The sequence below is a fragment of the Muntiacus reevesi genome, chromosome 11 (genome assembly GCF_963930625.1).
Source record: "Muntiacus reevesi chromosome 11, mMunRee1.1, whole genome shotgun sequence".
In the NCBI taxonomy this organism is placed as follows: domain Eukaryota; kingdom Metazoa; phylum Chordata; class Mammalia; order Artiodactyla; family Cervidae; genus Muntiacus; species Muntiacus reevesi.
This window is the reverse complement of record NC_089259.1, coordinates 22,967,431-22,991,557: the sequence shown is the minus strand read 5'-3', so window position 1 is coordinate 22,991,557 and position 24,127 is coordinate 22,967,431. Positions and strand designations below refer to the sequence as shown.

Here is a 24,127-nt window from a genome sequence, read left to right as displayed (position 1 = left end):
CAATGCCAAAGAATGCTCAAACTACCGCACAATTGCACTCATCTCACACGCTAGTAAATGCTCAAAATTCTCCAAGCCAGGCTTCAGCAATACATGAACCATGAACTTCCAGATGTTCAAGCTGGATTTAGAAAAGGCAGAAGAACCAGAGATCAAACTGCCAACATCTGCTGGATCATCGAAAAAGCAAGAGAGTTCCAGAAAAACATCTATTTCTGCTTTATTGATTATGCCAAAGCCTTTGACTTTGTGGATCACAATAAACTGTGGAAAATTCTTAAAGAGACAGGAATACAAAAAAAAAAAAAAAAAAGAGAGACAGGAATACCAGACCACCTGACCTGCCTCTTGAGAAACCTGTATGCAGGTCAGGAAGCAACAGTTAGACTGGAGATGGAACAACAGACTGGTTCCAAATAGGGAAAGGAGTAGTCAAGGCTGTATACTGTCACCCTGCTTATTTAACTTATATGCAGAGTACATCATGAGAAATGCTGGGCTGGAAGAAGCACAAGCTGGAATCAAGATTGCCAGGAGAAATACCAATAAACTCAGATATGAAGATGACACCACCCTTATGACAGAAACTGAAAAGGAACTGAAAAGCCTCTTGATGAAAGTGAAAAAGGAGAGTGAAAAAGTTGGCTTAAAGCTCAACATTCAGAAAACTAAGATTACGGCATCTGGTCCCATCACTTCATGGGAAATATATGCGGAAACAGTGGAAACAGTGTCAGACTTTATTTTTTGGGGCTCCAAAATCACTGCAGATGGTGACTGCAGCCATGAAATTAAAAGACGCTTACTCCTTGGAAGGAAAGTTATGACCAATCTAGATAGCGTATTAAAAAACAGAGACATTACTTTGCCAACAAAGGTCCGTCTGGTCAAGGCTATGGTTTTTCCAGTGGTCATGTATGGATGTGAGAGTTGAACTGTGAAGAAAGCTGAGCCCCGAAAAATTGATGCATTTGAACTGAGGTGTTGGAGAAGACTCTTGAGAGTCCCTTGGACTGCAAGGAGATCCAACCAGTCCATCCTAAAGGAGATAAGTCCTGAGCACTCATTGGAAGGACTGATGTTGAAGCTGAAACTCTAATACTTTGGCCACCTCATGCGAAGAGTTGACTCACTGGCAAAGACCCTGATGCTGGGAGGGATTGGGGGCAGGAGGAGAAGGGGACAACAGAGCATGAGATGGCTGGATGGTATCACTAACTCGATGGACATGAGTTTGAGTAAACTCCAGGAGTTGGTGATGGACAGCGAGGCCTGGTGTGCTGCGATTCATGGAATTGCAGAGTTGGACAGGACAGAGCGACTGAACTGACCTGATATATACACTCATATGCAAAAATTATGAATTCTTAGTCTATAGTCAATATCGAAACAAAAAACTGTATTTTGAAAATAATAAATATTTACAAAGCAAAGCAAAGCAACTTTTAACCACTGTGATGGAAAGCTGGAAAATGTCTTTATTCTTAAGGAACCACGTAGCACTTTAGCCTGTGGGTGATAAGGTCTGTGTTGCAACTAGTCAACTATGCTATTATCTCAAAATCAGCCACTGACAAGACATAAACAAGGGGTGTTGCTGGATTCCAGTAAAAGTTCATTTACAAAAACATGTTGTGAGCCATATCTGGCTGGTGGACAGTGGCTGTCAACACCAATCTGGAATCTTTTATGTATCTGGGATCTTTTATGTATCTCTCCTACCTTAGTTCTATGTATGCTCATCATACAGACTGTGGTGATAACTGATGGGTGTATAATGTGGAAATTAATAAAAGGAAACCTCAACTAAAATTGGAGTGGGGTTGGCCTGCAGAGGAAACTCTCCTGCTCCACCACTCATCATCCATTACCCCACCAGGAAGACATCAATTACTGATCCCACCAGGAAGAGAATTACCGAGCACTCCTAAATAGGAAATGCAACTATTTTCCTTCCCCAACTGGGGGAAGATTTTCTTCTTGCCCAACAACAAGCTCTATGAGTGGGAAAGGACTGCAGCTCAGCCAATGGAAAACACCTGTAGTTCAGCCTACGAAAAGCCAGCATCTCTTGAAGTTTTACTTTCCTCCACTGAACTCAGTTTTTCCTTGCTGATGACTTTCTTTCCTTGTCCTGCCCTCCTTAACAATATACCTCTTCCATGTTGTGTAACTCCTCAGAGTATCTCTGTCTGATGAGATGCTGTCCAATTCATGAGTCATTTAATAAGGCCAATTAGATCTTCAAATTTACTCAATTTTTAAAAAAACAATGCATGTCAAAACTTACAAAATGTGTTACATACTTCAAACATACACAAATTATTGTAGGTCAACTATATCCCAATAAAATGTATGGAAAACATGCCATAAAACTCGTGGTTTCACAATCATGTTTTTCCTAAGTATTTAAAAACAGAAACTATTAGAATTCCACTGATTTTTTGCCTAAGAGGTATTCATTTTTAAATTAAAGACACATAACAGAAACTCACTAGAGTCTTTAAGGCCCTTACAACCCAAGGGTTCAAAAAATATCAAGAAATCAATTTCTATTATATTTCTACTGCCTATATGTTCATGCTCAATAAAAATAAATTTAACGTGGCCATGAACTAATTTTTCTGACCAAATTCACCTTTTATTATCGTATCTAAATTTCCTACATGTCCTGCAATAGTTCTAACTTTCCAGTGCAAACTACCATGAGAAGATAGGTTGCTTTTCTCCTGATCTTTGGTCTACAAGTAATTTCTCAGGAAGAAAAAGAAGCAAAAGACAATATACATGGTGGTTTCGCTTCTTCGAACTTCCGAATGAGATAATCTGTTACTCAGCAAATATGTTGAGTTTGCTCACCTCTCCTACCAAGTAGGCTATCTGCCTGGTGCCAGATTAGCCAGAGCTCTAGTTTAGCTGCAGAACCAGGTAGTCTGGTTAGAAAGTAGTAGATTTGGGAACTTCCCTGGTGGTCCAGTGGCTAAGACTCTGAGCTACCAATGCAGGCGGCCTGGGTTCGATCCCTGGTCAGGCAACTAGATCCCACATGCTGCAACCAGGAGCCGGTATAGCCAAGTAAATAAATATATTAAAAAAAAAAAAAAAAAAAAGAAAGAAAGAAAAGAAAGTAGTAGATTTGTTCACTAACAAAAATACAAACCGTTACGTGCTTCAAATCTAATTCCTTCAAACTTCCCTTCTTCCACTAAATTTCAAAAGCCATAATAATATAAAAAAGTTATACTTACCTTAACCTCAGGCTCTTTTTCACATTCTTCAATATATAAGTCATAAAGTTTCTGAAATATAGATTTTCTAAAATAAAACAAAAACAACATACAAAGTACTGTGAATATAATAATCATAAAGTAAACATTTTGAATTTTGCTGTCATTCCCCCACAATTTCCCCAAAACTGGGTGTGAAGAGGGGCTGGACATGGCAGCTGACATCAAGTTAGAAATTACTGATACAGCTGACCCCTGCACAACATGGAGGTTAATCCTCATGTGACTTATAGCTGGCCTTCTAGATCTGTGGTTCCTCTGCACCCAGATTCAACCACGAAGTACAGTAGTGTTTACTGTAAAACATCTGCAAATAAAAGGACCTGCACAGTACAAACCCACACTGTTTATGGGTCAACTATATATGCAAAGTACTCCCATGATACAACATTTCTAGCTCAGTGTCTAGTAAGAAATAAATGGTGGCTATCATCACATTTCAGCATATCTAAGATAGCATCAGTTAAGTACTCATACCTTCCACTAGATAGGTATTTCCTTTTAGGAGGTCTCTGCCGGGCACTTTCAATGACATACTAAAAAAGAAAAGTTTAAGAAAACAGCTGGCCTTTTGCTTAGTGCATGAACAACTGCATTAAGTATATTTAAATCATGTGTAAGGCTAAAGACTATTCAGTCATTCAAGTCCCGCATGCATATTAAATCATACCTTTTAGGGAAACCTACTAAACTTCTAAATATATGTAATAAACAAGTGAAATTTAAACTGTAGTAAAATTTAGCTCAATATTTATTTGCATGTTATGAGCAAAATCATACCATTTCACCACTGTGCTTTCACAGTCAATAATATTTTCAATGTTTTATTACAGTTGTTCAGAATATATACAGCATACCTAATCACAAAGACTCTATATATTTGAGCTACTTCCCCTTTAATTAAGCAAATAGAAAATTGCTTAAAACAGAAAACATAGTTTCAGAAACTCTATGTCCTTGTTCAAATATTTAACTCACGATACTGTTCAGTTTTTATTCCACAGCATTACTATCTGAGCATTCCAAGTAACAGATGATTCAAACATCACCTGGTATTCTTATATATATATTTACAGAAAGTATACTCATCCCAATATTAATGTACGTCCTAGACAGTCACATACGAAAATCTCTTAAAACCGAGTTTTGTCAATTAAAGACAACACTATTTCAATACGTAACTTAGTCATGCCTCACCTCTGCACGATCCAAAGCTAGTTCTAAAGCTTGTTGCTGTAAAAAGTAAATGGTGTATTTTATCACATTAGTTATTTTCACACAAAAATAATATACATATAACATTTTCTAATTAAGTGTTTAAATGTGTTTTACTTTTTAAAATAGGTATAACATTTTCCTCTTTCTCTCCTCCACCCACCTCACTGCATGCTCAAGACATATTACAGGAAAAAATACAGTCATCTCAGACATCTGATTCTGACCACAAATTAGTTAAGAAATGCTACAATGATTTTCTCTGGTCACACCTGTACAGCTGATATAGGGCTGAAGATTCGATATGGTAACTATTACCATTTTATAAACTTCAGCATTTTAAGAGCATCATTCAGGAAAATATACTGGCTATCAGGTATGCAATTAAAGTGAAGCAAAAACTAAAATCCCTTAAGCTGCTAGGAATCCTAAAAACTGAGGGGGCTATTATGTTGGTGCCTAGTATCAACTCAGACATTCTTAACATTATGTATAGAAACTAGGCCAGTGTCTAGTAGAAACAGAATAAATGATGGCTACCCTTACCAATTTTTAATGAATTTAAGACACCATCAGTTACATGCCTGAATTATTATTTAACATTAGGGAAGAAGAGTATGCTGCCAATAAATTTAAGATGTCACTGACTGTATCCTAGATACATTACTACCTCAGTAATTAAAATGTAAAAGCAAAAGCAGATGCACCTTAGAACTAATGAAAATACAGTGTTATTATTGCATGCAGTTTGAGATCTACTAGTAGATCCCCATCCTTCTTTGATTTCTTAGAATCGCTTCTTGGCCTTTTGGCTAAGATCAAGTGTGATTTCTTAGAGACCTGCCTTATAGGGCAAGAGAGATTAATAAGAAGGGTAAACTCTGTCTTCTTTACCTGTATAGTATTCTTTTGCAATGATACCCAACAATAAAAAGTACTAGATTTAAAAAAATTTAAGCCAATATACCACCAATAATTTCTTTCTAGTTTTGTGGTTTGGGTATCACTAAGAATTATACCATTTTTCATTCACAATGACAATCACTTTTAATTTCACTGAGAGGCAAATAATTTTCTTTTTTTATTTTTAAGAACCTATATTTTTCTGTGTCATTTTGGACTATCCAACAATTCAATCTACCAAGTTCCATGGAGTAAAAACTCCTAGCACCCATCAAAACCCCAGCCGTGCAGGAGTAAGAACATATATGTCCAGGTCTCAGAAATCACGAAGGCTGAGGTGACCCTGTCATCCCAGTTATAAGGATGGAGAATTAACATTACAAAAATAGTCAGCCTTTTAGACGAGCAATAGAACCTGTACATTATCAAGCATCTAAATGGAGTAGGTAGAAGAAAGTCTGAAATATGCCATTACTTCAGAAGGTTGTTAAATTTATATCAACTTATTAAAACACAAGGTTCTTTTATTTTGGCCATAAAACCTTATAGAGTAAGTTTATAACTTATCAAAAAGTTATAAAACACAATCAAATGTATACTCCAAGACAATTTCAAACAGCTACTCTTCTCAAATATTTAATCTTCTGATATCAAAACTGTAAAGGGTCTAGTGAGATATACCTGCATATGTAAATGCTAGTATCATTTATTCACTACTGCATTCAAATACCTAAGATAATATGAAAGCAAAATGTAAGGTAAGAAACCCATTGTGATAGCTCCACTTTTCTCTAAAAAGGCAAGGGTACATAGGCAAGATCCCAACAAGAGAAGACACATGTTTTCTGAAGTTTATTCAACATAGTGGTCAGTGCTCTTTATATCTCTGTTGAATGCTGTTTCTTTATAACATCAGAAAGTGATCTTTTTCTTCTGCTTTTAATTTTTTAATGTCTAAAGTTAAATGTCCAGCCTTAAGTATGTTTAGTGACCATAAGTGGTAAGCAGAAATGTGCCATTAGAAGGCTAACCCTAATGCTGCTTAAATGTTAATTGCAGTAAGCAGGTTATATTTGTTAATTTTCAAAAAAAAACCCTGTACTAACAAGAACTTCAAAATATGAGAAACCTGTGCCCCCAAAACTATTTATACTTATACCCAAGGTTCTTGCCAGTGATTTGGACTATGGTAAAATAAATAGAGGACTTCCCTGGTGGCTCAGATGGTAAAGAATCTGTCTGCAATGCAGGAGACCAGGATTCAGTCTGTGGTTTGGGAAGATCCCCTGGAGAAGGGAATGACTACCCACTCCATTATTCTTGCCTGGAGAATTCTATGGAAGTAATTTTTTTTTTTTTTTTTACTACTTCACATAAATAAGGACAGATAGATTATCTGTGTACTCTGGATATGATTATAATACTGAATTGAGAGATGAGCCTCGTATTTTAAGATCTTGCATGCAATTGCTAAGTAATTTCCCAGGTAGGGTAACTAGAGCAGTTAACAAGAATATTTGTTTCATATTGATATTTTTTGAGGGAAGAGAATATTCTAAGAATATTAACATATTGATTTGTAGCTCACCATTGTGATATAAAACAAGAGTCCAAAAAGGAGAAAATTTATGTGCGTTGATGAAGCTGGATGAAAACCATATCTTTAGAAATCAATCTTAAGAGTACTGAAAAACAAAAATGACAAAACCCCTAAATTAACATAAATCAACATATATCAGATTACTTAGTAATTAACAAGGAAAGTTGTTTGATGTATATATATTTGTGTGACACTTTAAAAATAACCAGTCACGGGGTACTCTTTTGCCCCCTTCTGATGCCTATGTCAGAAGCTTTCTCTATCTCCTTTATACTTTAATAAAACTTTATTACACACACCAAAAAAAAAAAAAAAAACCAGTCACAAATTCACACATTGACAGTCTATTCACTCATTCTGAAAAATACAGTTTTAACTAGTTGGGCAAAAAAAAGTTTGCAAGTTAAAATCATTACTCAATTTCTTACAAATATTTAACATCCAGGAGAGAATGTTTCTTTAATTTCTTCTATCTTCACAGTTACTGCTCTGTGACTCAGGATTTTAACAGCCTGCCCTTTGGCCTTGGTCACTGCACAGTTCATTTTACAAATCAAAACGTTTCATCACACCTGCAGATAAAACTCCTCTTTGACATTCTCTCAAATGCCCCAGGCTACACGGTCCAACGTAGCTCCAGCCCTTCCAGCTTTTCCCTTCCTCAAGCAAACAAGATACACTCTAGAAGAACTTCATTCCTCTAATACACAAGCTCTCATCCTGGCTGCACAAGAGAATAACCTGGGGACTTAAAACAGGTGGGATACCCATGCTCCTCCAGAAATTCTCATTAATTGGTCTGGATTAGGGCCCAGAGGTCAGCATTTTTGACTCTCCCTAAGCAATTCAAAAGTGCTGCCAATGTTGAAGTCTACTGCTAGATCTTCTCTGCCTCTCACAGAGATGCTATGTTTGCTCTGAAAGTGATGCTAAATAAACCTTACTTGTAATCTAATTCTTTACCTAACTCTTTGTAATCACCCCGTGTGTCTATACACAACTGAGCACACCTTTAAGCAACAGAAAACAGTATTTTCCACGTAAAATTATTTTGGTTTGTTTTCGGTGAACCCAAAGCTTAAGTTTTGACAGTTCAGTCTTTAAAAAGTAGAAGGTAGAAGATAGGAAAAAATTCACAAACCCACCAAAAATGACAAGCACCGTACAGGTTCCAGGAATAAGCATTTCACAAATGAGTAAGACGTTAATCCTATTCTACAAAAGTTCGTGGGAGATTTAAGGTGAACTTAAGGTGAAATTTTTCTGACCCCTGAATCTAAAGATGAAGATACACTAGGTATAGGCAAAATGTGATGACTTTAAAATCAGACCTCTTGTCACTAAACTGTGGGGGATGGAGGAGAGGAGGGCTTAGTGACTTTAAGCATTTAAGTACTACAAAACCCCATAACCACTCACAAATCCAAACATTTTGACCGTAATACAGAATTTACTAGAACTGTGAGAAAACCACTGTAATTATCATCGTAGCCATTTTACAGAATAAGGCTCTCAGAACTAGTGATTTTGTCAGGATCACACAACGAGACCGGAATTCAGATTCTTCTTTTTAATCTTGAGATTTTTACTATTAAATCTTACAACCTTCAGACCACTCAACCCAGCACCCGTTTTTGAATTTTTAAAAGCATTTTAAATAAGGACTTGATTCTGCTCAGACTAATACTTTGTCTTAATTTTGATCTATTTTTACATCATGGTTATCAAACATTTTTCACTGTACTCAATCTAACTCCGAAAACCGAGCTAATGACTTTCTATCCCGAGTCCTAACAGACTATTAGGCGCGGCCCCTCCCCGGTGATGGTTAACGGAGATGGCTTCCAGGGGCGGCTATTCGCCAAGTTTATTTCTGAACTCCCAGGAACCACGGCGAGGATCGTCAGCAATCCAATTCTGAACACCGCCATCAATCCCACTGATTTCCCTGACGGACGTGAGTCTCTTGCATCTGCTCGAGCTTTGTGAACAACTTAGACTTTACCTGAAAAACGCCCCAATTCCACAGCCCAGCTGACAGTCTTATTCAATATGGACACCAAAAACCCCGCCCCCGCCACCCTCCCCACAAAAAGCGCTATGCGAAATTCTAGCGAATTTCCGGAAATACCTGTAACTGCAAACCAAACGTCAACACTAAAATAAAACACCCGAGAGGCGACGAAGGCGACCGCCGGAGGGGCTGCTGGCTCGGCCCGGCCCGTCCCGCCGCGTCTCCAAGAACACCGTCTTCCTCCCGCGGGCGCCGGGCCCCGGAAGCGGCGAAAAGCCACTCGGGAAGCCGTTCGTTCCCCTCTGACCCCGCCCCGAGTCTCGCGCGCCTAACCCTCCCGCCGCTGGCGCGCCCCTGCCCTCCCGCCGCGGCCCACCTGTGCAGGCTGCCGACTCTTGACCGCGCCCTCTGCTCGGCCAGAACGCGACGCACCGACCTCGGCCCCGCGCTGGCTGCTGCGCGTCGTCCCCGCACGCCCCGCCTCCGCTCCGGCCCGCGCGGCGCCACAGGCCTGCCGACCGCCTATTCCGGCGCCCACACTTCCGACTGGCGCGCTAGGCGGTGCGGCCGGTTGGCCTCGGGCGGAAGTGGTGGAAGTGGGCAGGCTGAGCCGCGGCGGGCGGGCTGGACGCCCGGATGCTCCCGCCTGGGTCCGCCCCCGCGTGCCTCTTAGTGACTCGAGCCCGGTGACTGGGCGAGGTCCACGAGCGCCTTCGCAGACCCAGCGTCCAGGTCCCTAAAAGGCGAGGTAGCCTGTGACTATTTGTGAGGTAGGGAGCCCGGTTGAAATACTACAGTGAAAGAAGCTTGGAACGAACTAGCCTTGTTGCTCAGTCCATCCTCATGCTCAGGAACCACACCATTCCTGCCTATGCTGGTGCCGGCCTTGCAGTCTGTGATGCTGTACCAGTCAAATGCCAATGAATTTAATGTTAAGAAACAAAACACCTCGCTGAAGAGTTCTAAAAATTCAGAAGCGGAATAATCAGCGTACATTGCAGTGTCTGATTATAATTCTGCACTTTTGAACAACTTCGGCTGTTGGGTTATAAACGTAAAAAAAAATTATTGAAGTGAAACTCAAAAAACGTAAAATGAAACATCTTTAAATACACAATTCGGTGTATGTAGTATAATCGCAATGTTGTAAAACCACTAACAATGTCTAGTTGCAAACCATTTTTTTTTTCACTCCTATTAAGAATTACATTATTTTCTTCTCCCTCCTGGAACCTAGCAGGAACAACTGCTTTCAGATTTGAAAGAAAAAAGTGAGGTCACTTTTCAGTCCTGTCCGACTCTTTGCGACCCCATGGACTGAAGCCCAGACTCAGTCTGGGTTAACCTAATCTAAGTATTTCACGTAAATGGATTATATGATCGTTTTGTTCTGTCTGCTTTCACATAAAGGTGTTTTCCAGGTTCGTCCACTGTAGGGCAAATACCAGTATCTGATTATTTTTTATGGCTAATACTCCATCTTATTTATATGTATATACCACAATTTACCCATCCATCCAGCGGTGGACATTTGGGTTGTTCACACCTTTGAGCTATTGTGAATAGTGCTGTTATGAATATGTGTGTGGAAGTATTTGTTTAAACCCTGTTTTCAACTCTTTGGGGTATATACTGTTGAAGAAAATCAGAATCTGACAGTAATTCAATCAGTGAATCAAAACAAAGCAAAACAATTTATTTAGGAATTATTGCAATAGAGAAAAGAGACCTTGGTGTAGAACTGGGGTCAGTTAAACAAAAACATCATAAACAAGTGAGAACCTATAGCCAGTGGGTGGATATTTCCTAAAATGAAATACCACAGATAAGGGCTAAATTCTGGCCCAACCATTTTAACAGGTTTCTTAACTGAAGGCAGACCAGGTTGATGTAATATTGAAGGTAGGGGATGAAGAATTTGATGAGATGATGATACCTTATCATCCTAGTAGGGGCTCGCTCTTAACTGACCTGACAGGAATCTTATGACAACTAGTTGATGCAGGTCCCACAAGGCCAGTACTAAAGTAGAGGTTAAGAGGGCTTAGAGGAGTGTGACTAAAGTCAAGGAAACACTCCTTGTGAATATCCAGAAATGGAACTGCTGGGTCATGTGGTAATTCCATGCTTAAGTATTTGCAGAGATTAACTTTTACACAGTGGCGGAGATGTTTTACATACTAATAACAATGTATGACAGTTTCAATTTCTCCACATCCTCACCAACAATTTTGTCTTATTTTGTTTTTGATAGCCATCCTTGGGTCTTCGCAGGTGGCTCAGTGGTAAAGACTGACTGCCAATGCAGGAGATGCAGGAGATTTGGGTTGTTGGATCCCTGGGTCAGGAAGGTCCCTGGAGGAGGAAATGGCAACCAACTCCAGTATTGCCTGGAAATTCCCATGGACAGAAGAGCCTGGCCTGCTGTAGTCCATGCAGTTGCAAGGAGTTGGACACCGCTGAGCACGCATGCATAACTGGCCTAATGAGTATGAAATTGTGTGGTCTCATTGTGGTTTTGAATGGTTTGCTTTGGAAACAAACAGAGATCATTCTGTTGTTTTTGAGAGTGCATCCAAGTACTGAACTTTGGATTCTTTTGTTGACTGTGATGGCTACTCCATTTCTTCTAAGGGATTCTTGCCCACAGTAGTAGATATAGTGGTCATCTAAGTTAAATTCATCCATTCCAGTACATTTTAGTTTGCTGATTCCTAAAACGTTGATGTTCACTCTTGCCATCTCCTGTTTGACCACTTCCAATTTGCCTTTATGCATGAACCTAACACTCCAGGTTCCTATGCAATATTGCTCTTTATAGCATCGGACTTTAATTCCATCACTAGTCACATCCACAACTGGGTGTTGTTTTTGCTTTGGCTTCGTCTCTTCATTCTTTCTGGAGTTATTTCTCCACTGATCTCCAGTAGAATATTGGACACCTATCCTGGGGAGTTCATCTTTCAGTGTCCTATCTTTTGGCCTTTTCATACTGTTCATGGGGTTCTCAAGGCAAGAATACTGAGCTGATTTGCCATTCCCTTCTCCAGTGGACCACACTTTGTCAGAACTCTCCACCATGACCCATCCACCTTGGGTGTCCCTACATGGCATGGTTCATAGTTTCATTGAGTTAGACAAGGCTTTGGTTCATGTGATCAGATTGGTCTGTTTTCTGTGATTGTGGTCAGTCTGTCTGCCCTCTGATGAAGAAGGATAAGAGGCTTATGGAAGCTTCCTGATAGGAGAGACTGACTGAGGGGGAAACTGAGTCTTCTTCTGATGGGTGGGGCCATGTTTAGTAATCTTTAATCCAATTTTCTGTCAATGGCAGGGCTGTGTTCCCTCCCTGTTACTTGACCTGAGGCCAAACTATGGTGGAGATAATGAAGATAATGTTGACCTCCTTCAAAAGGTCCCATTGCGGGCACTGCTACACTCAGTGCCCGCAACCCTGCAGCAGGCCACGCCGACCCACGCCTCCGCCGGAGACTCCTGGACACTCACGGGCAAGTCTGGGTCAGTCTCATGGGGTCACTGCTCCTATCGCCTGGGTCCTGGTGCTCACAAGGTTCAGTTCATGATCTGAGCCACAGTCAGCTCCCAGTTTTTGCTGACTGTATGGAGCTTCTCCATCTATGGCTGCAAAGAATATAATCAATCTGATTTTGGTATTTACCATCTGGTGATGTCCATGTGTAGAGTCTTCTCTTGTGTTTCTGGAAGAGGGTGTTTGCTATGACCAGTGCATTCTCTTGGCAAAACTCTATTGGCCTTTGCCCTGTTTCATTCCGTACTCCAAGGCCAAATTTACCTGTTACTCCAGGTATCTCTTGACTTCCTACTTTTGCATCCCAGTCCCCTATAATGAAAAGGACATCTTTTTTGTGTGTTAGTTCTAAAAGGTCTTGTAGGTCTTCATAGAACCCTTCAACTTCAGCTTCTTCAGCATTACTGGTCAGAGCATAGATTTAGAAGATTTGATTATTACACCAGATAATCATGATGGTGGGATCACTCACCTCGAGCCAGACATCTTGGAATGCAAAGTCAAATGGGCCTTAGGAAGCATCACTAAGAACAAAGATAGTGGAGGTGATGGAATTCCAGTTGAGCTATTTCAAATCCTAAAAGATGATGCTGGGAAAGTGCTGCACTCAATATGCCAGCAAATTTGGAAAACTCAGCAGTGGCCACAGGACTGGAAGAGGTCAGTTTTCATTCCAATCCCAAAGAAAGGCAGTCCTAAAGAATGCTCAGACTACCGCATAATTGCACTCATCTCACACACTAGCAAAGTGATGCTCACAATTCTCCAAGGCAGGCTTCAGCAGTATGTGAACCGTGAACTTCCAGATGTTCAACCTGGATTTAGAAAAGGCAGAGGAATCAGAGATCAAATTGCCAACATCTGCTGGATCATCGAAAAAGCAAGAGAGTTCCAGAAAGATACCAACTTCTGCTTTATTGACTAAGCCAAAGCCTTTGTGTGTATAATAACAAATTGTGGAAAATTCTGAAAGAGATGGAAATACCAGACCACCTGACCTGCCTCCTGAGAAACCTGTATACAGGTCAAGAAGCAACAGTTAGAACTGGACGTGGAAAAACAGACTAGTTCCAAATAGAGAAAGGAGTACGTCAAGGCTGTATACTGTCACCGTGCTTATTTAACTTATATGCACAGTACATCATGAGAAATGCTGGGCTGGAGGAAGCACAAGTTGGAATCAAGATTTCTGGGAGAAATATCAATAACCTCAGATATGCAGATGACACCACCCTTATGACAGAAAGTGAAGAACTAAAGAGCCTCTTGATGAAAGTGAAAGAGGAGAGTGAAAAAGTTGGCTTAAAGCTCAACATTCAGAAAACTAAGATCATGGCATCTGGTCCCATCACTTCATGACAAACAGATGGGGAAACAATGGAAAGAGTGACAGACTTGTTTTTTTGCTCCAAAATCACTGCAGATGGTGACTGCAGCCATGAAATTAAAAGACGCTTACTCCTTGGAAGAAAAGCTGTGACCAACCTAGACAACATATTGAAAGCAGAGACATTACTTTGTCAACAAAGGTCTATCTAGTCAAAGCTATCATTTGTCCAGTAGTCATGTGTGAATGTGAGAGTTGGACTATAAATAAAGCTGAGCACCGAAGAATCGATGCTTTTGAATTGTGGTGTTGGAGAAGACTCTTGAGAGTCCCTTGGACTGCAAAGAGATCCAACCAGTCGATCCTAAAGAAAATCAGTCCTGAATATTCATTGGAAGGACTGATGCTGAAGCTGAAACTCCAATACTTTGGCCACCTGATGAGAAGAACTGACTCATTGGAAAAGCCCCTGATGCTGGGAAAGATTGAAGGCGGGAGTAGAAGGGGACGACAGAGGATGAGATGGTGGATGGCATCACTGACTCGGTGGACATAAGTTTGAGTAAACTCCGGGAGTTGGTGATGGACAGGTAGGCCTGGTGTGCTACTGTCCATGGGGTCGCAAAGAGTCGGACACAACTGAGTGACTGAACTGAACTGTGGTCTTGATGTGCAGTTCTCTAATGGCCAGTGATATTGATTGAGAGTCTTTTCATGTTCTAATTGGCCATTTGTCTATATTCTTTGCAGAAATGTCTATTCAAGTCATTTGCCCATTATTAAATTCGGTTGTTTGTTTTTATATATTCTAGATACTAGACCCTTATCAGATATATGATTTAGAAGTATTTTCTTTAGTTCTGTATACTGTCTTTTCACTTTTCTGATATTTTTTTGATATACAAACTTAAATTTGTGAAGTCTAATTTATTTTTTTTTATATTGTGAATTGTGATTTTGATATCATATTTAAGAATCCATTGCCAAATCCAAGGTCATAAGGATTGTTGAAAACCATCTCTGTATTTTGTTTTACATAAAGCAGAAAGTGAGTTTATCCCAAGGTTTTCAACCTGCAAGCCAAGAAACTCCAGGCTATGGGAGTTCTGAGTTCCTCACAGACCAAAGGGTGTCTATAGGGTATATGCAGAAGTAATTTGACTTTTTCAGCTGATCTTTATTTGGATCAGGGTAGTTGTGTCAGGGGAACAAGGAAGTCCAAAGATAGCATGAACAGTCTTGGTCTTTGAGGATGACTGGCATCCTCTGCTGATTTCCAAGAAGGGTGTAAATTCTTGCAAATTACATTAGATGATGTTTTGTTTTTCTTTAATGCACCTCTGTTGTCCTCCATTTTGTCCCCACTATAAGTGACATCACTTTAGTTTGGGTTCTACAGGATTTACCCCTATTTTCTTCTAAGAGTTTTATAGTTTTAGCTCTTATATTAAGTCAGTAATCCATTTTGAGTTTATTTTTCTATCTGTTCTGTGGTAGGCATTCCATTTCATTCTTTTTGCATGTTGTCCTTGAACCATTTGTTGCAGAGAATGTTCTTATCCTCAATGAATGAACTTGACATCCTTGTCAAAAATCAGTTTGCTATAGATGTATGGGTTTGTTTCTGGACTGTTAATTCTACTCTATTGTTCTATATGCCTGTCCTATGCCAGTACCACACTGTAGCTTTATACTAAGTTTTGAAATTGGGAAGTGTAAGTACTCCAGTTTTGTTCTTCTTTTATAATATTGTTTTGGCTATTCAGGCCCCTTGCAATTTTATATGAGTTTGAGATCACCTTTTTTGTTTGTGCAAAAATAAGCAACTGGGATTTTGATAGGGATTGAATTAGGCATTGAAATAGTAGGTCTCTTTGACAATTGTTGTTATCTTAAAACATTAAGTCCTCAAATCTGTGAACATGATGTCTTTCCATTTATTTAGATCCTTTTAAATTTTTTTTGCAATATTTGTAGTTTCTGGGGTACAAGCTTTCATCTCTTTAGATAATTTATTCCTATATATTTCTTTTCATTTTTGAATGCTATCTTAGCCTGCTCAGGGTCGCTATAGCAAAATGCCACAGGCTGGGTGCCGTAAACAATAGAAATTTCTTTCTCACAGTTCTGCTTGGGAAGTTTAAATATCAAGATGCTGACAGACTTGGTTTCTGGTGAGAGTTCTCTTCCTGGCTTGTAGAAAGCTGTCTTCTCCTCACGTGATGGTGAAGGAGAGAAACGGAGCCTTGGTAACTCTTCTTGTAAGGATACTAAGCTCTCTCTCCAAAGACAATCCCACTGCAGAATAGGGCTTCAACATCTGAACTTTGGGGAACACAGCTTAGTCTGTAGTGGTTGTTCAGTCAGTCATGTCTCACTCTTCATGATCCCATGGACTGCAGCACGCCAGGCTTCCCTCTCCTTCATCATCTCACAGAGTTTGCTCAAACTCATGTCCATTGAGTCAATGATGCCATCCAACCATCTCATCCTCTGTTGCCCCCTTCTCCTCCTGCCCTCAATCTTTTCCAGTATCAGGATCTTTTTCAGTGAGTGTTTGTGATGGACAGGGAGGCCTGGCGTGCTGCGATTCATGGGGTCACAAAGAGTCGGACACGACTGAGCGACTGAACTGAACTGAACTGAACTGGCTCTTCGCATCAGGTCACCAAACTAGTAAATTCAGTTATAAATAAAATAATTACTGAATTTTCTTTTCAGATTATTCATTGTTGATGTATTAAAAAAGAATGGAGTTTTGAGTATTGATCTTGCACTCTGAAAACTTGCCACATTTGTTTATTAGTGCTAATAGTTGTATGTGGTGTGTGTGTATGTGTTCTTTAATACTTTTAATGTATGGAATCATGTCATCTGTTAAAAATTGGTCAAGTTTTACTTATTCCTTACAATTGGGGTGCCTTTTATTTCCTTTCCTTACCCAATTGCTCTGGCTAGTCATCCCTTCATTTTAAATAATTGGTTCATGCAATTGTAGAAGCTGGCAGGTGTGAAATCTATAAGGCAAGCTGGTAGGATGAAAATACCAGATCTCTTTGTTGTTTTAACAAGAACTGCCCTCAGGGGAAACTAGTGAACCAGAGCCTAATCTGCTGGAGTTTTATCCCCTGGAGAAGGTAATGGCAACCCACTCCAGTATTCTTTTTTTTTTTTTTTTTTTGTATGTGTAATAAAGTTTTATTAAAGTATAAAGGAGATAGAGAAAGCTTCTGACATAGGCATCAGAAGGGGGCAAAAGAGTACCCCTTTGCTAGTATTAGCAATGTCTGGAGGTTGTAAAGACCTCACCAGACCTACTCCTATAATTTACATTTAAGATAACAGAATTAGCCAGAGGGTTTAATCCAGACTGTCCTCAGGCAGGATACATTATTGTTATATAGTCACTCACAATATGTTAATGAAAAAAAAAGAATATCATAAAATTTAGAATGGCACCAGATAATTCATCCCTGGCCATAAAACGATTGACTTGAATCTTGTAGAAGGGCAGATTACCAACAAATAATTTCGTTTACATAGATTAGGGGAACAATAGCTGAGTAAGTAGGTTGGGCCATTTGGTGGAACCAACTTGAAGATAAGAGTCATAGCTTAAGACAACATTTCCATAAGAAAAAGAAATGTATTGGTTAACTCAAGGTTTGAGAGTAGTTAGCTTCAGGTGAAACCAGGTGTCATGGCAACACAGCATTTTAAGAGAAACCTCCTTTTAAATTTGTATAGAGAAGAAAAAATATTGCTGGTTTGTTTCCTCCTGCCGCTTAAGAGATAAAAATGTCTGGCACTTGCAGCCTCTTTCCTCCGTTTGGAGACCCCTGGCCTTCCTGCCTGTTACCCTCTCATTCCCCCCTTTTCTTTTAGCAGAATTATGTTGCCTAGGGAAATGGGGCGTCGTTCTCATTCCATAACTGCTTCTGAGCTGACAAGGGGCGTTGTCCCTAAATTGGTGAGGCAACATATTTTCCTAATCCTCGTAGTGAGGATGTCTGATCCAGGGGCCCCAAATAGTAGTCTGAAGAAGCTGCAGTGATAGCAGGAGTTTGAGCAACCATTTGTAACTTAAAAGGTTTCATGCGACTAGAAACAAATCCAGTTACACATTTACAGATGCGGGGAGCAAACAGCAAAAAGAATCAGAATTATTGTAATTAAGATGGTTTTCCACCATGCGGAGCTAGTTAACGTCTCCCAAAGTGAGGCGATTGAGGCTTCAGGAGTATCCATGGCCCCAATCATCTTGTTCATGTGTTTAGTAAAATGAGTAACATTAGTGCTCATATCAGGTATATATGTGCAGCATTGAGTATGAATGATGGCACAAGTTCCTCCTTGTGCAGCTGTCAGAATATCTAAAGCCAATCTGTTTTGTAAAACCACCTTTCTAATCTGTGCTTGTTCAGCATTAAGAGCTGAAATAGCTTTTTGAGAATCTTGTAATGCTTGTTGAGTAAAATTAGTCAAAGCATCTACTCTAGCATAACATCTGTAGTTCCCAAAGAGGGGACAAACACTGCAGCCAAATAATCATACCAGTGAAATACAGACCTTGCCCACCGAGTTTTAAGGTGGGGTAAATTAGTAGGCTTTTCTGGAAGCTCTGAAAATATAAAGCCATGAATAAAGGCTAGACCCAGGGTGCATCTCCCTATCCAGCCAGGGGGAAGCCAAGCCCATAGGTAAGAGCCACATATCCAATAAGTCCCGTTTGGAGCAAGCCAGCGTGACTGAGATAGCCAGTCCCAATTAGTGCCTGGCCAGACAAAGGGAGATCCTGAACTGGGGTTGGAAAACACGGGAATGATTATGTTACATATTTTCTGAGGCAAAAATCCCAATTGTTTCCAATCATTGTAATTAAGTTGTTGGCTAACTTTGGGGGATGGCTCTGTTTGTTCCCAGCATATAGGGGAAGTAGATATTAGACATCCCTTTTCAGGAGTTAACCATATAACCTCATCCCATGTTTGATAAACGTCAGGTAAAAAAAAACCATCAGATCTAGACCTATTTGTCTTACGTGCAGCAAAATAGTCATTAATCAGAATTAAAAGTCACATTATGTCCATAGTTAAGGTACAAAGTATTGCACCAGTCCACTCTAGGGTTGTTAGATGTCATCAGATGAAGAGGAAGCATCACATGTGATTGTTGTCGAAGGTATTCGCAGACCTGGAGAAAGTCTTTTCCTTGAAGTGGATATGTCTACCTCGGGAAGCCTTCCACTGATGAAGAGGGGAGTGCTCCGCAGACCCAGCAGTTAGACGGATTGTGGAATGCAGCATAGGAGTGAGCCCAGGACAGGAAGGCATTGTCTTGAGGATCAAACGGCAGACTCAGGATTTCTGGAGTCAGCAGAAGTAGGCTCACATAGATTATTAGGCCCATCTGAAACATACAAAGTCTTGTCCTGAAGGATCCCGGACGAGCCCCCAAGATGAAAGGTTGTTGCTGAACGATAGGACACGGGATTCTTGACCTTCGGAGGAGACGAATTCAACCCGGGGCCAGAGACGAGGCTGGATCACTCAGAGCTTTTGTGTAATAAAGTTTTATTAAAGTATAAAGGAGATAGAGAAAGCTTCTGACATAGGTATCAGAAGGGGGCAAAAGAGTACCCCCACTCCAGTATTCTTGCCTGGAAAATCCCATGAACAGAGGAGCCTGGCGGGCTGGAGTCATGGGGTCAAAAAAGATTCAGACATGACTTAGTGACTAAACAAGAAGCTGAAGGAAATACCTGAATCCAATCTACTGTAGCTGTCTTCTCTCACCTATGGGCAGAGGAGTCTGAGAAACACTTGGAAGTTTGAAAAACACTTCAGGGACACAGACTCACTAAGAGACCGAGACCTAATCAAAGAACTGTAGACTGCTTCCTCTCCCCACACCTCACCACCACATAACTAACAGCTTATTTACAGCAGTTCCTTTATCCACTACATAATTTCTGGCTATCAAGAAAAAGTACAAGGCATACTGAAAGGTCAAAAATACAATTTAAAGAAACGGAACAAGTACCACAATCAGATGTGGCATGGATGTTGGAATTATCAGACTGGCAATGTAAAACTATGATTAATGAGGTACAAACTGTTATGGATAAAATAAGCTACAAGAATATATTGTACAACACTGGGATATAGCCAATATTTTATAATAACTATAAATGAAGTATAACCTTTAAAAATAGTGAATCACTGTATTGTACACCTGTGACTAATATAATGCACAGCACATAAACTATACTTCAATAAATAAAACTATGATTTATGTGCTAAGAACTCTAAGGGATAGATAACATGCAAGATCTGATAGGTAATGTGTGCAGAGATATGAAAATCCTAAGAAAGAACTAAAAAGAAATGGTAGAGATAAAAAAAAATGCAACAGAGATGAAGCATTCCTTTGATGGACGTATTATGGATGGATATGGCTGAGGAAATAATAACTAATGGTTTCCATTAGTGGAAGAGTGAAAGGGAACTTTTTAAGGAATGGATCAGGCTGACAACACTTGATCAATCTTTGCAATACAAAAAGTGAGCTGGTCAAGTATTATATGCCTCTTGACGTAGGTTACTTCATACTATTACTGTTTATGAAATATCTTCACAAAAAGAGAAATTGAAGCTGAACTGAATCAAGCCCCTAGGTCTAACTATTAGCACACTAGAAAAAAAGAGGCACAGGTAACAGGTTACAGTGACAGCATGATAATGCAATCTGCCCAATGCATAGTGTAGTAAACCGTAGAAAATTGGATGTGAATTGGCTATGTGATTAATACTAAGGGGTTACTGTTAACTGTTACCGGTTGAATTGTGCCATCCCCCAAATTAATATATTGAAGCGCTAATGCCTGGTATCTCACAGTCACATTGTGAAGACAGGGCCTTTAAATTAAATGAGGTTGTTAGGGCGGGCCCTAATCCAGGATGACTGCCAGCACACAGAGAATAGACCTTCTGAGGGTACACCAACAAGGGGCTATTTGCATGCCAATCAGAGAGGCCAGAGAGGAAACCAGACCTGCTCTCCCCTTGATCTGGGATTTCAGCCTCCAGGTGCTGAAAAAATTAACTCTTGTTGTTTAAATCTCTTAGCCTGCAATATGTTGTTGTGGCAACTGTGGCAAACTAATACAATGACATTAGGTGGAATAGGGACTTTTTTCATTATGAGAATAAGAAAAAATGGACTTTATTTATTAGAGATACAAGATGTAGCATTTACAAGTAAGTAAGTAAATAAAAGGAAAAAATAAAATTCTGTTCGAATTTTAAATCCTTTTTACATTAATAAGCCAAGTATAATCTGTTTATACACAAACCCAATTATCTGTATATTTTATATTCCTTGAAAAAAAAGGAGACAACTTCAAACCTATACTAAATGTTTAATATGTCCAAAAATGTATTTCAGAGCTTAAGCTTGGTAGATAAGTGGTTGTCTAGAACAGTGCCTTAAAATTATTATTAATCTTTTAGGCTTAATTAAATAAAAACATTAATAAGATCAGGGGGTAATAAAACAAGATTTGTCATATAAAAAATTCAGTACTATAAGATTTTTATTTAACCGCTAGCTCCTAGATCTGATAGCCTTTTTCTCACACTGAAAATATTGGTCCCCAGCTGCATCAAAATCATGATTGTTTTATCCCACATAACATTTCCTGCCATCTCAGAATGACAACAGGAATGCTTACCATCAATAGTATGATCTCTGGGACATTTAAAGATTTTTATTGAAGGTTTTTTGACCTTAGATTGTATACTACTAGGAATATATATACCAATTATGAGTTTTTAAAGTTGTTTAAAATAATATCTCTCTGGTTGTCTCTATCAACAACTTGATACACAGAGGTGTTTGTTTTTGCTTTTAGAAATTGAAACCTTTTTTGTTCTTAGGAATTATTTTATAGTTTATTTTTATAAGTATTTAAAATAATCATATAGTTTCAAATCAAATCTACAAAATAAAATTGAAGTCGGAAATTTTAGTTTCCATTCCAGTTTTTCATTCCGTTCGTCCTTCCCTCAATTGGTAACCATTATGTTTTAGTTTTCTGCCTTATTCTGCTATTTTAACATGTTAAACAGTATAAGAGATACAGGGAACTTCCCTGGCGGTGCAGGGGTTGAGACTTCACTTTCCAGTGTAGAGGGTGTGCATTCAATCTTGGTCAGAGAGCTGAGATCCCACATGCCTTATGACCAAAAAAACCCAAAAAACATAGCACAGAAGGAATATTGTAACAAACTCAATAAAGACTTTAAAAATTGTCCACATCAAAAAAAAAGTAATAAATATAGAGAAATACTTATATCTCCTGTTACTAATACTAATGAAAACTGGTAGATAAATAGAATTAAGCATTTATCCTATTTTTATAATTGACTGTACCTCAAGGGATCCAATTAATTCATGAGTGGATATTTCCTTTTAATGAAGCATAAAGGCTAATAAATGAAGAAGGACTGGTAGGATCAGATTTTTATCATGCTAAGATCATCGGGGTGCATGTGTCGTTTTGAATTAGAGTTTTCATCTTTTCTGAATATATGCTCAGAAGTGGGATTGCTGGATCTTATGGTGACTCTATTTTTATTTTTTAAGGAACCTGCAAAGATGCATATTTTTAAAAAGGCTTTAACCTCCAAGCTTTTTATCTCCTCCCTCCCCCAGCCATCCATTTGAAATGCACTCATCAAGGACAATAGGGTCCCATTTCCCACTGTCTGCTGGAAGAGTAGGATGGTGCCTGCTGGGAGAGTTAGCAAGGCTGCCTAGCTCCAGGTTGTAAAATACCCACCATCATGAGGATAAAAGGAGATGCACTCTTCCTTTGGGTAAGGCCAGTTAACACAAGTGATCAACAAAGTCCTCACCCCAGCTCTTGAAACTTTTCCTGCTATAAACTTCCATATTTCAAAGGATTGAAAAGAATCAACAGTCAATAGAGTGAAAAGGCAGTCATGGACTGGAAGAAACTATTGCAGATCACATATCTAATGTGGTGTTAATAATCTGGAATACATTATGAACTCCTACAACTTAACAACAAAAAACCCTAAACAACTTAATTGCAAAATGGCCAAAGGAGGAGCTTCTGGTTTTGGTGAATGCATCCACGTGCCAGAAGGGTGTGGCCACCTTGGTTCCCTGGGGACAGAAGCTCCTGGGCCTAGAACCCTTCTGTACTCCAACCTGTGCACCTCTTCATCTGGCTGTTCTTCTGTACCCTTTACAATATCCTTCACAGTAAACAGGTAAAGGATCTTTCTGCTGATTCTTATACTCTTGTTCTTTTGGATCGTCATTTGTGTCATTTTATCAAGAAAGAGATTGTTTCAAAGGGCATTTGGAATTATGAGAGCTTATAAGCTATGAAAGGGATTTTTTTTTTGGCGGGGGGGAATACAAGAGAATGCTGTTTGGAGAGAACGAGAAAATAAAATGAAGGCGATGGCAGGACTAGTGCCTAAGATGAGTTTGCAATAGTTCCTTAAATTGCCTTTAAAGATATCTGCACTTTATTTCTGTTTTTATAAAAACTGAAGGTCAAATGCAGAAAAAATTGTGTGATAGATTGATATATTTTTTCATTACTTGAGAACATGTACTATTGTTTTCCCCTATATATTTAGCTATTTTGGCTTTGCACCTTTGTACTTCAATCAGTGTAATATTGAGGGAAGGCCATCTTAGGCTGTATTGAAGACTCAGCCATGTTTACTTTTTTATCGACTGCACTGGAACGAAGCACAACTTGGCAGAGAAATCATACTGCCTGCCACCATGTGAAGTACCCACTGCCCATGGGCGTAATTGTTCGTCAACCCTATAGAGATCTGTACATTTATTTGGAAGACCTGCTAATGATAAAAAAGAACCTGGAGAAAACACTGAAAACAAGTATATTTGTTATCACTGACCTCAGCATCCACTGTGGCTAGTTCCATGATAGAAAACAAAGGAAAACATTTTATGACAAGTGGCAACATTTCTGACTGATTTTTAGCTATATCCTTAAGAGGGAATAGATGTGTGTAGCCTGTAATTATTCAGCTGTTACTCTGAATGTGTATGATACTCCGTAACTCTGTCCTGACACACTACATTTTAGAGTTTTAAATGATGTCATAAAGACTATACTGGTATATACCCCTACAGAGCCAACACTCTTGTCATAAATACTGCT

General features: G+C 39.3%; 1 protein-coding gene across 13 annotated transcripts in view; it reads right to left on the bottom strand.

Moving 5' to 3' along the window:
* Nucleotides 1–9,546, bottom strand: part of SUPT20H (SPT20 homolog, SAGA complex component) — a 38,241-nt gene extending 28,695 nt beyond the window's left edge. For 11 of the 13 annotated variants that reach the window (XM_065902340.1, XM_065902346.1, XM_065902349.1 and 8 more), the window contains exons 1-5: nt 9,137–9,276; nt 6,994–7,090; nt 4,485–4,520; nt 3,765–3,823; nt 3,249–3,315 (exon numbers count right to left, since the gene is read on the bottom strand). In XM_065902340.1, coding sequence (XP_065758412.1) covers nt 3,249–3,315; nt 3,765–3,823; nt 4,485–4,520; nt 6,994–6,996 — 165 coding nt within the window. In that variant the 5' untranslated portion in view covers nt 6,997–7,090; nt 9,137–9,276. Of the gene's footprint in view, nt 1–3,248; nt 3,316–3,764; nt 3,824–4,484; nt 4,521–5,209; nt 5,319–6,993; nt 7,091–9,136; nt 9,277–9,395 lie in introns of those variants that run through there. The other 2 variants (XM_065902342.1, XM_065902348.1) reach the window with 2 other exon arrangements.
* Between the last annotated feature and the right edge of the window lie 14,581 nt (nt 9,547–24,127).